Genomic DNA, 15,035 nt, shown 5'->3' with positions numbered 1-15,035 from the left:
CGTGGGCGCCTGTGACATCTCATTGTACCATGCTTTGTTCCCAGGACGAGAGCCCCTGCGCAGGAAGGAATGGGTGCCCCACAAAATGGGATCACCCACCGCCACCCCGTCATCACGCTCTGAGCAAGATCTCAGCTCTTGAGAACCGGATCAAGGAGCTGCATCGCCAGAAGAAGGAGATGAACATTGAGGTAGGCCTGGGCCTGTTCTACTCCCTCCCCGGTGTCATGGGGACAAGGATGTCTGGAGGGCAGCCACAAACACCTGTATAACAGGTATTGTCGAGGCACCACGCCCTGGCAGACAGTGGAGTGCAGGGGAAGAACTGGGGGAAAGTCACAGATAGGACAGAAACCAGAACCTCCTGGAAGAATCTGTCACTGGGGCTGTCCTGCTGTGGGGAGTGCATCAAGAGCTGGCTTGGGGTAGTGGTTATGAGGGGCGGCTTCTCAGCTGGAGAATTGGGTTCAGTTCCTTCCTTCTCCTCCTCATGAAGCCAGCTGGGTGACCTTGGGCCAATCACAGTTCTCTCAGAGCGTTTTCAGCCACTCCTATTTCTATTGTGAGGCAAGGAGCGGGTAGGCAACGGTAAGCCGCTTTGAGACTCCTTTGGGGAGTAAAAAGTGGGGTCCAAAATGGGGTTTGGTCTGTGTAGGAACGTTCAGGGCAGGGGTGCCCGAACTGTGGCTCTCCAGATGTCCATGGATTGCCAGCACATGGGGTTCTGTCCCCCCTGTTTGCACCTCTGCCCACTGGTGGACATGCGAGACTAGATTTGGACCTAGACTGGATGATGATTAATTACATTTATTGCGTCCAAAGCTTTTGTCCAAAGACTCATGGCGGTTCATATAAAACAATCCCCATGAATGCTTCTATCCCTTAAAATCAACTCCGTCCCAGCATACCAAGATGTCAGAATCCCTCCTTCCTCCCGCAGCCACCCACCGAGGCTTTCGCCCGATGGAATAGTGCAGCCTGAGGGGCGCCCGCTGCTCTTAAAACCTGGCCTCAACCAAAGACCTGGTGGAAGATCTCCATCTTGCAGGCCCTGCGGAACTGTGATAGCTCCATCAGGGCCCTCCGCTCTCCCGGGAGCTCATTCCACCAGGTTGGGGCCAGGACTGAAAAGGCCCTGGCTTGGGTCTAGGCCAGGCATACTTCTCTGAGGCCAGGGACCTCTAACAGATCAGTACCTGCAGAGCAAAGAGCCCAGCCGGGGGCATAAGGAGACAAGCAGTTCCTCAGACAGGCTGGGCCCAAGCCGCAAATGGCCTTAAAGGTCAAAAACAAGACCTTGGACTTGGTATTAGGACCCAGGGCTTTTAACTCGGTTCCCTTCCCTAGCAGATGGACTTGGAAGGGGCTTTGCTGGCAGGAGAACTGAAGGGGGAGAAGCAGGAGCTGCAGCAGGAGGAGGAGCGGCTGGTGGAGCTGCAGAGGCGGCTGCTGGAGACGGAGCGAAGGTGCCAAGCAGAGCGAGAGAAGGTGAGGAGCGGCGCGGTGGCCTTCTCCTCCCCGGGCGGCTTTCAGCCTGGCTTCTCGCCAGCTGCTTCCAGGGGGAGCGGAGGATGCAGTTCTTGTTGTATACGCTTATCTACCTGCTTAATTTTGGAACTGGAATCGATGCACAAGTTGTTTGTGTTTGGAGAAAAGTACGGGGATGCCAAGAGCCTCTTTTGGCGCAGGGTGGTAAGGCAGCAGACATGCAGTCTGAAGCTCTGCCCATGAGGCTGGGAGTTCAATCCCAGCAGCCGGCTGAAGGTTGACTCAGCCTTCCATCCTTCTGAGGTCGGTAAAATGAGTACCCAGCTTGCTGGGGGGTAAATGGTAATGACTGGGGAAGGCACTGGCAAACCACCCCGTATTGAGTCTGCCAAGAAAACGCTAGAGGGCGTCACTCCACGGGTCAGACATGACTCGGTGCTTGCATAGGGGATACCTTTACCTTTACCTTACGAGGATGCACTGTTGGGCTCATTCTGTTGGATTTAAGACAAAATAAAACGTGGGTTTGGGAAAAGGAGCTGCCACTGACAAGCACAGTCATAAGGAACTCACAGTTTACCCCCAACTTTGTGCAGAGAGTGCTGTCTGTTACTGATTTCCCTTTACCATTTAACCATCTGTTTCTCAGGGCACCGTGGAGGGCTGTGGCTCAGTGGCAGAGTATCTGCTCGGCATGCCGAAGGTCCCAGGTTCAATCCCCAGCATTGCTAGTTAAAATAATCAAGTAGCAGATGATACGACGGACCTCTGTCTAAATGCCTGGAGAGCCGCTGAAGTCTCTCTACATCCCTGGAGAGTCAATTGGAGTAGACCACAGGTGGCTAAACTGTGGCTCTCCAGTTGGCCACAAACATCTGGAGAGCTCATGGGAATTGCAGTCCATGCAGTAGACAATAGTATGATCCAGATCAGGGGTAGTCAAACTGCAGTCCTCCAGCTGTCCATGGACTACAATTCCCACGAGCCCCTGCCAGCGTTCACTGGTAGGGGCTCCTGGGAATTGTAGTCCATGGACAGCTGGAGGGCCGCAGTTTGACTACCCCTGATCTATATCCATGTCAGGCAGCTTCATGTATTTAGTTGTTAGGGAGAGGCCATGGCTCAGTGGCAGAGCATCTGCCTGGCATGCATAAGGTCCCAGGTTCAAAACCCCTGACCTCCACATCTGGAAGGCTGAGGGAGCAGGTGATATGAAAAGCCTCCAGTGCCATCTCCGAAAGGTAATCTTGAGAGGCCAATGGTCTAACCGAGGACAAGGCATCCTCCTGTGCTCAGAAGGTCCCAGGTTCACTCCCTGGCATCTCCACTTCAAAGGATCAGGTATGAGGTCCTGGCCTGAGGTCCTGGAGAGCCACTGCCTGCCTGAGTGGACAATACTGATCTTGACAGACCAACCATCTGGCTTGAAATAAAGCACCTCCCTGTGCTCAGGTGCTTCAGAGGATCAGGCTGTGACTCAGTGGGTGTGGGAGTTCACTGGGTTCAGTACACAGCTTCTCCCGTTAAAAGGATCAGCGGGGAAAATGACACTAAGACATTACAGAGCAGCTGCCAGCCTGAGTGGTCAAGACTGGCCTGGGCCTACTGTAGAAGCCACCCTGCAAAACGGGGGACTTCCGGATCCTCGTTTGGACTTTTGCCTGAACTATTTTTTGTATGCCTAAGGAGGTGGTGAGCTCCCCCTCACTGGCAGTCTTCAAGCAAAGGTTGGATACACACTTTTCTTGGATGCTTTAGGATGCTTAGGGCTGATCCTGCGTTGAGCAGGGGGTTGGACTAGATGGCTTGTGTGGCCCCTTCCAACTCTATGATTCTATGATTCTATGTATTACATTTGTTGCATTATTGCATGTCAATTTATACTCATATTGTGTGGCTTTTACGTATGTTATCTTAATGATGCTCTTGAAATAATTATTTTGCACTTCAGAGGCATTATTTACGGAGGTTTAAGAGCCACTGACCTGGAGGTTGTTATTGTACAGCCGCTCCCTGCTGGGCAGTCTCAGAAGAGTTCTCTGCCTGCAGGGGCTGAACAGAGCTGTGGACATGCCCACCTGGGGCTCCTCCCCTTCCCACCACCTCCGGCCCGTCATTGGTTATTTGCGGGGGAGGTCGACATGACCATATATGGTCCTATCACCCGATAAATGTTTAACAAATTTTAAAAATATGTACAAAATGAATGAACTCCCACCCATTTGGGAAACCCTTCCAGGGCCTTCAAGAAACCCTGATTGAGGAAGCCTGCCATAGAGACCCTTCAAAAGAGGCATTTTCTCCAGGGAACTAATCTCTGTCAACTGGAAATGCGATCTCCAGATGCCACCTGGAGGTTGGCAACATTTGTTTCCCTGGTGGCAGTGGCTGCTTTAGAGGGTGGGTTGTACATCAGCTATGTCTGACTGAAGAGGGTCTCCCTCCCAACCCCTAGGTACCACCCCCAAACCTCTAAGAACGTCCCAAATGCGTTGGTCGGGGTTGGCGAGAGCCTGCCTGTGGGTTCCATCCAGGGCTCAGAGTTGTCTTTCCTTTCTGCTTTCAAACGTTTGCCATTTAAGGACCGAGGACAGAGGGGAACCCTCTCTGGCTGGTTTCTCATTAGGCAGAAATTACAGTTCCCTGTCAGTCCATGCCTTCAGAACCCAGCAGCGCTGATTCCGTCTGATCGGTCACATTGCTGGCCGCCATAGAGCTTGTGTAGGTGCTGTTGTGTCGGAAGAATTGGACCAGGGCAAAGGTTGCCTGTGGTTCTGGCATAACTATCTGATTCTTTTGGGTGCTCCCCGCAAGAATTGTATTCACGTCCCTTCTATCCGATGGTCGGTGGGGTCTGGAGATAAAGAAGAAGAAGAGTTGGTTCTTATATGCCGCTTTTCTCTGCCCAAAGGAGTCTCAAAGCAGATTACAGTAACCTTCCCATTCCTCTCCCCACAACAGACACCCTGTGAGGTGGGTGAGGCTGAGAGAGCCCTGATATTATAGAAGAAGAAATAGAGAATTTGTTCTTACATGCTGCTTTTCTCTACCCGAAGGAGTCTCAAAGTGGCTTACAATCACCTTCCTTTCCTCTCCCCACAACAGACACCCTGTGAGGGAGGGAAGGCTGAGAGAGCCCTGATGTTACTGAAGAAGAAGGTTCTTATATGCCGTTCTTCTCTACTCGAAGGAGTCTCAAAGTGGCTTACAGTCGCCTTCCCTTTCCTCTGGCACAGTTCTCCTGGAGAGAATGGCTGCTTTGGGTTGGAAAATTCCTGGACATATTTTTTTTTAGGGGGGGGGTGACCTGGAGAAGGCAGGGTTTAGAGCGGAGGGGATGGACCTCAGCGTGGTACAAGGCCCTAAAGTCCACTCTTCTTCATTTTCCCCAGGGGAATGGATCTCTATCAGCTGGAGATTGGTTTTGGAAGCAGGTCTCCAGGCCCCACCTGGAGGCTGGCAACCCTATAGGGTGAACTGTACAGCACTATAACGGGACAGTGTGGTGTAGTGCTTAAGAGCGGTGGCTTCCAATCTGGCTAGCCAGGTTTGATTCCTTGCTCCTCAACATGCAGCCAGCTGGGTAACCTTGGGCTAGTCACAGTCCTGCTGTTCTCATAGAGCAGTCCTGTCCGAAGGTTTCTCAGCCCCACCTAACTCACAGGGTATCTGTTGTGGGGAGAGGAAGGCGATCCTAAGCCGCTTTGAGAAACGTGGGGTGTGAAAACCAACTCTTCTGCTGCCATCTCTCCACAAGCTCCGCCCTCCCTCAGCTCCGCCCCCAGATCTCCAGAGGTTTCCCGGCAAGGAGTTGGCCATCCTCCCCATGGATGGTATCCCTCAGTTCTATGGAGAAAGGCACCTGGGCCTTGCAGCTTCTCCTGGAGGGGTTAAAGCCCTGCCTGGCGAGGGAGAGGCGGCTGGAGAGGTGTTTCCCATGGGAATGTGGCAACTCTTACCCTGCCCTCTTTTTGTTTTTGGCAGGAGAAGGCGCGGCTGCAGGAGGAACGCCACAAGGTTGAGGAACTGCAGAGGCAGCACGCAGAGTCGCAGACGCATCTGGAGGACCAGCCTGAGTCCATGCGGGAGCGGATGAGGAGGCAGCTTCTGGAGGTGAGCGAGGAGAGGGGTTCAGACCCTGCAGGAAGAGAGCTCTTCTGAGACTGCCCAGCAGGGAGCGGTTGTAGGATTGCAAACTCCCTTGTGGGGTGTCCTGATTGGGGTGTTGGGAGACCTGGGTTCGAATCCACTGTCCTAGAAGCTTGCTGGGGGGCTTTAGGCTGATCACACTCTCAGCTTCACCTGCATTGCAGGGTTCTTGTGAAGGCTAAGCGGAAGAAAAGTTAGGTAGCTTTGGGGACCCATTGGAAAGAAAAGTGGGATAGAAATGAAGCAGGTAAATAAATACATGGATATTCCCCCTTATTTTTTTAAAATCCTCCTTGCATGTAGAAAGCTAGGTATCAGGGTTATAAATCTTCTTTCGAGTGCTAATTTTCTACTTGCAGGTTTTTTAATGTGCAGGTGAGAGCCAGCTGGGTGTAGTGGTTAAGAGTGGTGGCTTCTAATCTGGCAAACCTGGTTTGATTCCCCACTCTTCCACATGCAGCTGGCTGGGTGACCTTGGGCTTGTCACAGCCCTGATAGTGCTGTTCCCACAGAGCAGTAATATCAGGACTCAGTCCCACCTACCACAGAAGGTATATGTGGTGGGGAGAGGAAGGGAAGGTGATTGTAAGCCACTTTCTTCTGGTAGAGAAAAGTGGGGTATAAAAACCAACTCCTCCTGCTCCTCCTCTTCCTCCTTCTTCAGGGAGGGTGCATCCAAACAATGCAATTCTACTGCCTTCATCTAAGCTTGTATACCCTAAGAAATGTGATTTCCCCTCCACCCTCCTGCCCAAGATTTCCCGTTGGCATTATCCAACCAAACTCCTGTCCAGCACTAATCACATGCCGACCAGAAACAGGGGCTGTAACCACTGGGTCCCTGCTGTCCTAGAGGAAGGAAGCTGGAAGTCAGGTCCGACTCTCTCCCCCAGACATCGGAGATGCTCGATGGAGCCCTGAGGAGCTATGAAGACCTGGAGTTCCAGCAGCTAGAGAGGGACAGCCGTTTGGAGGAGGAGAAAGAAGCCGCTTGCCAGGCCTTGGCCCAGGAAATCACGCAGCTTCAGAACAGCATCAACCAGAGGAAGGTGAGGAGCAGCGTCCCCGTTCTCTGGGGATCCAGGGCCAGGGCTCAGAGATCTACACAAGTTATTCCACTTCCACCCAGCACATTCCTAGGCTTCCCTTTGCATAGGTTCAGTGAGTGCTTATCGATAGTAGCATGAGTCAGATGCTTAGGCCATCGTGCCCTGGGGACGGCATGTAAATCCGGATCCTTAAAAATCAAACCTGCAAAGCTCAGTCCATGGAGTGGAGAGGCGTAATTGCCTAGAGACTGAGGGAGATCGCCCGTGCAGGTCTACTTTGAAGTCAGTCCCATTGTGCTCAATGGGGCTTACACCTGGGAAAGTGCTCCTAGTTATCCTTGGGCGGGGAGGTAAGTTTTCAATGAGCCGTGATCAGTTTTAAACCAGGGGTAGTCAACCTGCGGTCCTCCAGATGTCCATGGACTACAATTCCCCTGAGCCCCTGCCAGCATTTGCTGGCAGGGGCTCATGGGAATTGTAGTCCATGGACATCTGGAGGACCCCAGGTTGACTACCCCTGGTTTAAACAGTGGGGCTTGGTGGGGAAAAGAGCATCTTTGTTTGTGTTTAAGCCATTATAATTGTGAAGTTTTTCCAAATGAAAAAGGAATGTTTGCCCAGGTGGTTTCTGTAAGCAGGATAGAATGCCACTCTCTGAGAAAATAGATCAGTGTAGTCTGTCTGTTAGGGTTGCCAGCTCTGGGCTGGGGAATTCCTGGAGACTTTGGGGGTGGAGCCAGGAATGGATGGGATTTTGGGAGGGGAGGGACCAGAGATGATCATTCAGGGGGATCCTCCCTATCTGGAGATCTGTTTTAATTCCCTAATTGGAAGCCCAGTAGGCCCCCTGAGATGAGCGCAATTCATTCTAGGACAGGGGTAGTCAATCTGTGGTCTTTCATATGTCTTTCATATGTCCATGGACTACAATTCCCATAAGCCCCTGCCAGCAAATGCTGGCAGGGGTTCATGGGAATTGTAGTCCATGGACATCTGGAGGACCACAGGTTGACTCCCCCTGTTCTAGGAGTTATTTTCACGAATCAGGGCTCACTTCACCTGATGAGAGGCGTGTCCAATCCCGGCAGATCGATTACAGGTTACTGCTCCTTGTGGCAGGGGGCCAGAGGCGGAAGAGTTCTTGCAGCCCGTTGAGGTTCTAACCCAGTCCTCTCCTCCCACCCAGCGGAAGGTGCAGAGGTTGGAAGGGCAGGCCTGTTTGACTCAGGAGCAGCTGGTGGGCGAGAGCCAGCGGTTTGCGCAGGAGAAGGGAGAGGCCGTCAGGAGTCTGAACGCGGTAAGAAATGCCCAACCTTGCCCAGAGCCTGGAAAGAAACCCGGAGCCCTGTTTCCCAACCTCTGGCGTGCCAATCTGATTCCGCTTTGCTTTCAACAATAAAAACAGAATTTGGAAGCTGGGGCAGGTTCCCTGATTCCCAACCTCTGCCTGCCAACCTGCCGCTTCTGTTTTTCTATTTAAATTTTGATGTATTCAGGAAGGAAGGAAGGAAGGAAAGGAAGAATACTACATATTATTTATTTATTTCATATTTATTATATTTTTATTTTATATTTTTATATTTTTATTTTTATATTTTATTTGTATACCGCTCTCCCTTCCAGCTCAGGGCGGTTGATATAGAACATCGAGGAAGTGCAGCATAATCCTTGACGTGGAGTAAAAACAATAGTAACAGAGGTTTCAACAGTTACTATAACATTTCCATATAACAATTCCCGTGACAGCGTTAACTTGCTATCTGTGGTAACAATGATTCCATAGGTAGATCAGTCCAGGATTCAGTAAATGAGTAGGGGGGTTTTCTGGGGGCCCAGTAGATGCTGTTGTTTTGGTTGACCTCAACCAAATGCGTGGCGGAGGAGCTCCAAAATATTACATATTACAGAACGACTATAATTTAAAAAGAGCATTAAGCTGATATTTTACAATTGGCTTCTTATTCTTTTGCATCATTATAATATAATTATTGGAGAGAAATGCTGGTTCTGTGAACTTAGACAGATTGTGGGCAGAAGGAATTGTGTCTGAGCTTGGCTCTTAGTTATTTATTTAGATTTGCCGATCACCACTTTGGGATTGGGAAGGAAATTTCTTCCAGGCATGGAATTGGGATCACTGTGGGTGGGCAGGTAGTTGTGAATGTCCTGCATTGTGCAGGGGTTGGACTAGATGACCCTGGAGGTCCCTTCCAGCTCTCTGAATCTATGATCTCATGGTCACACACCTCATAATGCATTTTTTTCTAAAGTTTGCATTTCCCCTAAAGTTTACATAGATGGACTCTAGATCAATTCCCCCCCCCCCTTTCCATTGCAATTCTACTGATCAATATAATATCGGACTTCTACCTACCAACCACCTTCTCCATCCCATTCGAAAAAAACAACAGGATTCGAAACCTAGGAGTTCTCCATTGCTAAACCTCATTTTCTAGCCTGAGGATTTAAAAAAAACAAAATAACCAACAGCAACAACAATTAACCACAGAAATTCCGGCTTCTTTTTTTCCTGGGTGTTGCAACGAAGATGAGCTTTGAATGTGTGCTTCACGCACATCTAGGGAGATCCTTTCTCCGGCTGGTTTCCAAAACGGGAACATTTTTCGGAAGGGTAGGAAGATCAGCTGGATCGAGGCGGGTCACTTTGGGCCAAATGAGATTCAAACCAATAAGGAAAGACCTATCCTTATAGCATGAAACAATTAAGCAACCATTCTGGCTGACGTCCTTGGAATGAAATAAACTCAAAGTAAACTCAAGAAAGGACATTGTTTAAAAACATTCTTTATTATTGTTTAATTGTTTAATGCTATAAAGATAGGTCTTTTCTTCTTGGTTTGAGTTATCTGAGACCATCCTGTGTTTTTCTTATTGTCACCAAATGAGACTCAGCCTGGAGAAGAGGAGGCTGTTCTCTTTAAGTATGGGAAAGGTTGACACTTGGAGGAGGGAAGGGAGTGGTTTCTGTGGGCAGCAGAGGGTAGGGCCTGCAATAGGCTACATGTAGAACTGAAGCTACTAAGGAAGAAATGTTCACAGTCAGAGTAGGGTTGCACTTCAGCAGTGGCATCAACTACCTAAGGAGGTGGGGAGCTCCCCCTCACTGGCAGTCTTTAAGCAGCAGCTGGACAGATCCTTCTCCTGGATGCTTGAGGCTGATCCTGCACTGAGCAGGAGGTTGTGCTAGATGGCCTGTCTAGCCCCTTCCAATTCTGTAATTTTATGGGTCTCCATGTGTAGGCTTTTGGGTCTCGCTTCCCCAGACCCAACTTGGATCCCTGTTCCTTCAGCTGGTTTCCTGAGTGAAAACATCTCAGGGTGGGGAGTTATTTCGGTATTTTTCTGAAGTATTCTGTATATATATATATATTTTTAAGGCCATCCCTAAAGAGCCTCTTGTGGCGCAGAGTGGTAAGGCAGCAGACATGCAGTCTGAAAGCTCTCCCCATGAGGCTGGGAGTTCAATCCCAGCAGCCAGCTCAAGGTTGACTCAGCCTTCCATCCTTCCGAGGTCGGTAAAATGAGTACCCAGCTTGCTGGGGGGTAAATGGTAATGACTGGGGAAGGGAATGGCAAACCACCCTGTATTGAGTCTGCCATGAAAACACTAGAGGGCGTCACCCCAAGGGTCAGACATGACTCGGTGCTTGCACAGGGGTACCTTTACCTTTACCTTTAAGGCCATCCCTCACAGCTGCTATGTGGCTGAGGGGAACCCAGGTTGGGCTCAGGGGACTGAAACCCATCCTCTTGTCAATGCAAATCTGTGGTCTGGCCTCTAGTAGTTGGCCCTGGTTTAGGGCAGAACCACATGTAAACTATAGCTTAGCAACTTCTTTTATTGGATTTTTGTTTTCTATTCCCATGATATATTTCCTGATGCTGCAAAGTAGAGGAGGATGTGCTGGGACTTGCTGTATCTTCGCCCATTTCCTTGACTTTTTTTTTCCTGCAGGAAAGTGCCTATATCTTTCCCACTAGGGCAGGTCAAAGAATCTGTGGGAAGGGACATTTTCCACAGAAAAACCACGCAAGAGAAAACGTTAAGAGATCCCTTTCCTCTCTGTACCCATTTTCCTGCACACACGGAACCCTCCACTGTCTTAAAACAAAGTTTGCACAAAGGAGCTGGGATTTTTTGCTATTTGGGAGTCAGATGGAGGATTTGAAGTTTAATCAACAAAGTCAGCTGGCTTCCCAATATGTCTCCCTGCTTAATTGCCAATAAAGAGAGACCACGAAGGCGCCACGAGGCCTTTGCGGCACTCCTGTGAAACAGATGTCTAAACAAGATGTCTCCGGAGCGCCCTTCTCTTTAGACAAAGCGGGATGAGCACCCCCTCCCCCTTTCCTAGCAAATATCCTGAATGGGGCATGGTTGGAGTTGTTCGCCTGCCAGCCCCTTGCCCTTGGCACAGGGATGTGATCCATGCTGGCAGGAAGCAGGGTGGGTAGGGCTGACCTCTCCCAAAGGAAGGCGCAATTGTCAATCCAAGTTTTAGGACACTCAACTCAAGATACTTTTATTTAGGACAAGGCTCTTGCGTCACCCTTTTGCCTGTCTGTCTTAGGAGAAGAACCGTCTCATGGATATGGGCCAAGAGTATTTCGAGGAGAGAGGGGCGGACTCTCCGGACAGCCAGCAGTCCCTCACTCAGGTGAGTGCTTTTGGAGAGTTCCTTTTTCGTCACCATCTCCCTGTCTATATGTCCATCGAGGCCAGGACTCCTGTTCCCAGTGGGTTCATTGAACAGTCTGGTTGTATGTCATGTTGGCAGCGTTGACAGCTCCCAGCTAGGAAATTCCTGGAGGGTTTGGGAGTGGGGTTTGGGGTGGGGGGAGACCTTAGCAGGAGTTCAATGCCCAAGAGGCTGTCCTTCAAAGCAGCAGAGGAACTGATTAGGGTTGCCAGCTCTGGGTTGGGAAATAGCTGGAGACTTTGGAGTTGGACTTTGGGTAGGGGGCAGGATTTGGGGTGGGAGGGACCTTGGTGGAGTCTAATGCTATGGAGTCCACCCTCCAAAGCAGCCATTTTCTCCAGGGGAATTGATCTCAGTTGCCTGGAGATGAACTATAATTCCACGGCATCCCCAGGTCCACCTAGAGGCCGGCATTCCTAGAATCTGTGCTACCCAGAGATGAAGTTTAATTCTGGGAGATCTCCAGACCCACCTGAAGGTGGGCAGCCCTAGATACATGGAATCCCAGTCCTTGATTCTCCCACTTCTTCGTAAAGCTCTAGTAACATCAACAGCTATGCAGCAGGCAGAAATTCAACAGGAGCAACTTTCTGCTGGTTTGCGGAAAGCTGCATCTGCCTGTGTGTTTCCTAGCTAGGACAAAGGACTGTGGAATTTCACACACTGGTTGAGTGATAGTACACTACAAAGGAATAAGGCACTTTACAGAATAAAATGTGCAGAAAACCCAGCAAGAGGTAGGTCCCTGCTCTAAGGAATTGACCAGCTAACCCGAATACATAAGTGTGTGTTAGTGAAGTTAAATACACTTGGGCTTTATTTAAGTTGGGGTTTGAAGAATAACGAGAAAGTCATTTGACACTGGGTAGCTTTTCCCCCATTTATGACGAAGGTAGCTTGTCAAAGGCAACACAATATATTTTGCTGTGTACAATGCATTTCTTCTTTGTCACAGGAGAAAGCACCATGACTGTCAGGGGTTTTCCTCTAGTAAAACTTTCCCATTTCCCATAGCCAAACAGCACCTAAAAGGATGGGAAGTCCCAGCGAAGAAGGTTGGCCTTCAAAGTACTTGTTTCTGTTTTCAACATCTCAGCCAAGTTTGTCTCTGCCTGTTCCAGATGGCTCATATTTCAAAAGCAGAGGTCCCCAATGCAAGGCCCACAGGAGCCATGGTACCTGTAGACACCTTTCCTGGTGCCCACTGACTGTTTTGAGGAAGTGGGTAGAGCTGGATGGGCTTCCTGCTCAGCAGGCCTTATGATTCGTTGCTGGAGATCTGATTGGCTACATAGACTAAAATAACAAATCATTTGCAGCTGCCACCACAGTACTGGTTTTTATTCTCTATCAGTCCCCCTTCCCAGTGCATTTTTTTAAAATTACCCCACTTCTCCTCTGGATTTGGGCTTTCTCCATGTGCCTGGTAGAGACTCTTGTGGCGCAGAGTGGTAAGGCAGCTGCCTGAAAGCTTTGCCCATGAGGTTGGGAGTTCGATCCCAGCAGCCGGCTCAAGGTTGACTCAGCCTTCCATCCTTCCGAGGTTGGTAAAATGAGTACCCAGCTTGCTGCTGGGGGATAAACGGTCATGACTGGGGAAGGCACTGGCAAACCACCCCGTATTGAGTCTGCCATGAAAACGCTAGAGGGCGTCACCCCAAGGGTCAGACATGACCTGGTGCTTGCACAGGGGATACCTTTACCTTTACCATGTGCCTGGATCTGCCTGCACTGTCAGCCATTTTATGTCTCCACTGCCCTGCATGAGAGTTCTAAATGTACTCACAAGTTTATTTCTAGCTCTGTTGTGGAGGTAACACTGCTAGCCACATCCTATACTTGATAGCCAAAAGTCTTCCAGGGTGGGCTAAACACAGCAGTCACTAGGAACGGGCATGAACCGGAGCACAAACTGAAGTTCATGATAAATTTTGGCCAATTCACAGTTCACAAAACAAAGTTTGTGGCAGATTAACCAGCACAAACTTTCCATGAACTTTCAAGCTGTTGATGGTGGTTAATGACAGATAGTGAATGGATACATTTCCAGATAGTCTCCACTCAAACAAAAGGTTTTCCAAACTTCAAAACAATGGGCTGTATAGAATTCTCCAACGATTGGAAACACCGTTGTCAGTTTCAAGAGGATTTCCCCCTTTTTTGTCCACCTTCCTTTCTTGTACAGAGCTTGTAACTCTTCCTGCCCTTACTCTGTGCTTTGAGATCAGTTCTTTTAAGCTTGCCATGCCAGTGGCACTGGGTTCTGCTGGGCACTTTGTGATTGCACTAGTACTGCTGGGCTTGCAAAGATACAATCCCTTGCTTGGATTGTGACTGAGCTAGCATTGCCACATTGGCACTGGGTTCTGCTGGGCATTAGTACTTTGCACTGGTTCTGCTGGGCTTGCTTAGATTATGACTCTTTGTTTAACATCAGTCCTGTTGAGCTGGCATTGCCACATTGGCAGTGGGCTCTGTTGGACACTCTATATATTTATACTGGTTTTGCTGGGCTTGCAAAAATGCTGTCCATTGCTTGGATCATGTTTCAGCTGACATTTCCACATTGACACTGGGTCTGCTGGGCTTGCACACATGTCCCCTATTATGTTTTAATTCAAAGATCCTCTGGGGGTGTTGATTCTGTTCTGCTGGGCTTATATTACTTTCTTGCTGTTTTTTCATCCATTGGAAACTGGTGGAAGAGGCATCTTCTGGGGAGGGGGGAGGCATAACTCAGACCTCATAGACCCACTCTTCACCAAATTTGGAGGCAGGAATTAGAGTCAGCTGGAGATCCCTTGCAAGTTTGGTGGCTCCAACTTACACAGGATTCATTCTTTACACTCCTGAACCTCCTGAATTTTCATCTCACAAAATTACTACCTGTCAGATATGATTTCCCCAGAAAGCAGTTTCCTGGAGGCACCTTCTTTGGGGGGCTGTAACTCAGATCTTCACCATACTTGGAGGGCAGGTAGAGGATAGTCAGCTGAAGATCCCCTGTGAATTTGGTGTCTCTAGCATGCTGTATGTGTGTGTGTGTGTACGCGAACCACATTTTCTAAATTAACGGTGATTACAATCTCTTACTTTGAAAGTGATGGGACCATTCTTTGTCCTGGGGTGTGCTTTGAAAGTGACAGTTCTGTTTTTCCCCCCAGAATAGCCAGCAGCCATCTGCACAGGGGCACCTATTGGCTAGCATGTGTAAGATCACTAACATACCCTCTCATCCATTTCATCTTAAAAGGAGAGGGACTGTGACTCAGTCTCAGATCAATGTTTTCAGAATCAGAACCTTTATTGGCATACAGAGCAGGTGGTCTGTGCACAGAGGGTCCCAGGTTCAAAGCCTGGCATCTCCAGCTGAAAGATTATCTGAATGCCAGGGTGGCAGAAGCTGCCAGTCACCGTAGATCAGTGGTCCCCAACCTTTTTATCACTGGGGACCACTCACCGGGGACCACTCAACGCCTTTTACTGAGGCCCAATGGGGGGGGTAGTTTACTCCTCTACTCTCAACCACTGCCCTAACGCTCTCTGATCGCTATGGTAATGTTTAAACATCCCTTCAAAATAAGATACAGACACGCCACAACAATGAACATAAGGAACATTTTATTTT

The 15,035-nt window shown here is 49.4% G+C and overlaps 1 protein-coding gene across 4 annotated transcripts in view; it reads left to right on the top strand.

Annotated features, from left to right (window-relative positions):
* LOC143837062 (pleckstrin homology-like domain family B member 3) overlaps positions 1 to 15,035 on the top strand; it is a 52,553-nt gene that overhangs the window by 20,783 nt on the left and 16,735 nt on the right. For 3 of the 4 annotated variants that reach the window (XM_077336484.1, XM_077336486.1, XM_077336483.1), the window contains exons 3-8: positions 45 to 191; positions 1,348 to 1,488; positions 5,473 to 5,601; positions 6,531 to 6,686; positions 7,873 to 7,983; positions 11,279 to 11,365. In XM_077336484.1, the coding sequence (XP_077192599.1) occupies positions 45 to 191; positions 1,348 to 1,488; positions 5,473 to 5,601; positions 6,531 to 6,686; positions 7,873 to 7,983; positions 11,279 to 11,365 (771 nt within the window). The remainder of the gene's footprint in view (positions 1 to 44; positions 192 to 1,347; positions 1,489 to 5,472; positions 5,602 to 6,530; positions 6,687 to 7,872; positions 7,984 to 11,278; positions 11,366 to 15,035) is intronic. The other variant, XM_077336485.1, reaches the window with a different exon arrangement.

Source organism: Paroedura picta, chromosome 5 (genome assembly GCF_049243985.1).
Source record: "Paroedura picta isolate Pp20150507F chromosome 5, Ppicta_v3.0, whole genome shotgun sequence".
In the NCBI taxonomy this organism is placed as follows: Eukaryota; Metazoa; Chordata; class Lepidosauria; order Squamata; family Gekkonidae; genus Paroedura; species Paroedura picta.
The sequence above is the reverse complement of the archived record's forward strand: the minus strand, read 5'-3'. Positions and strand labels throughout refer to the sequence as shown.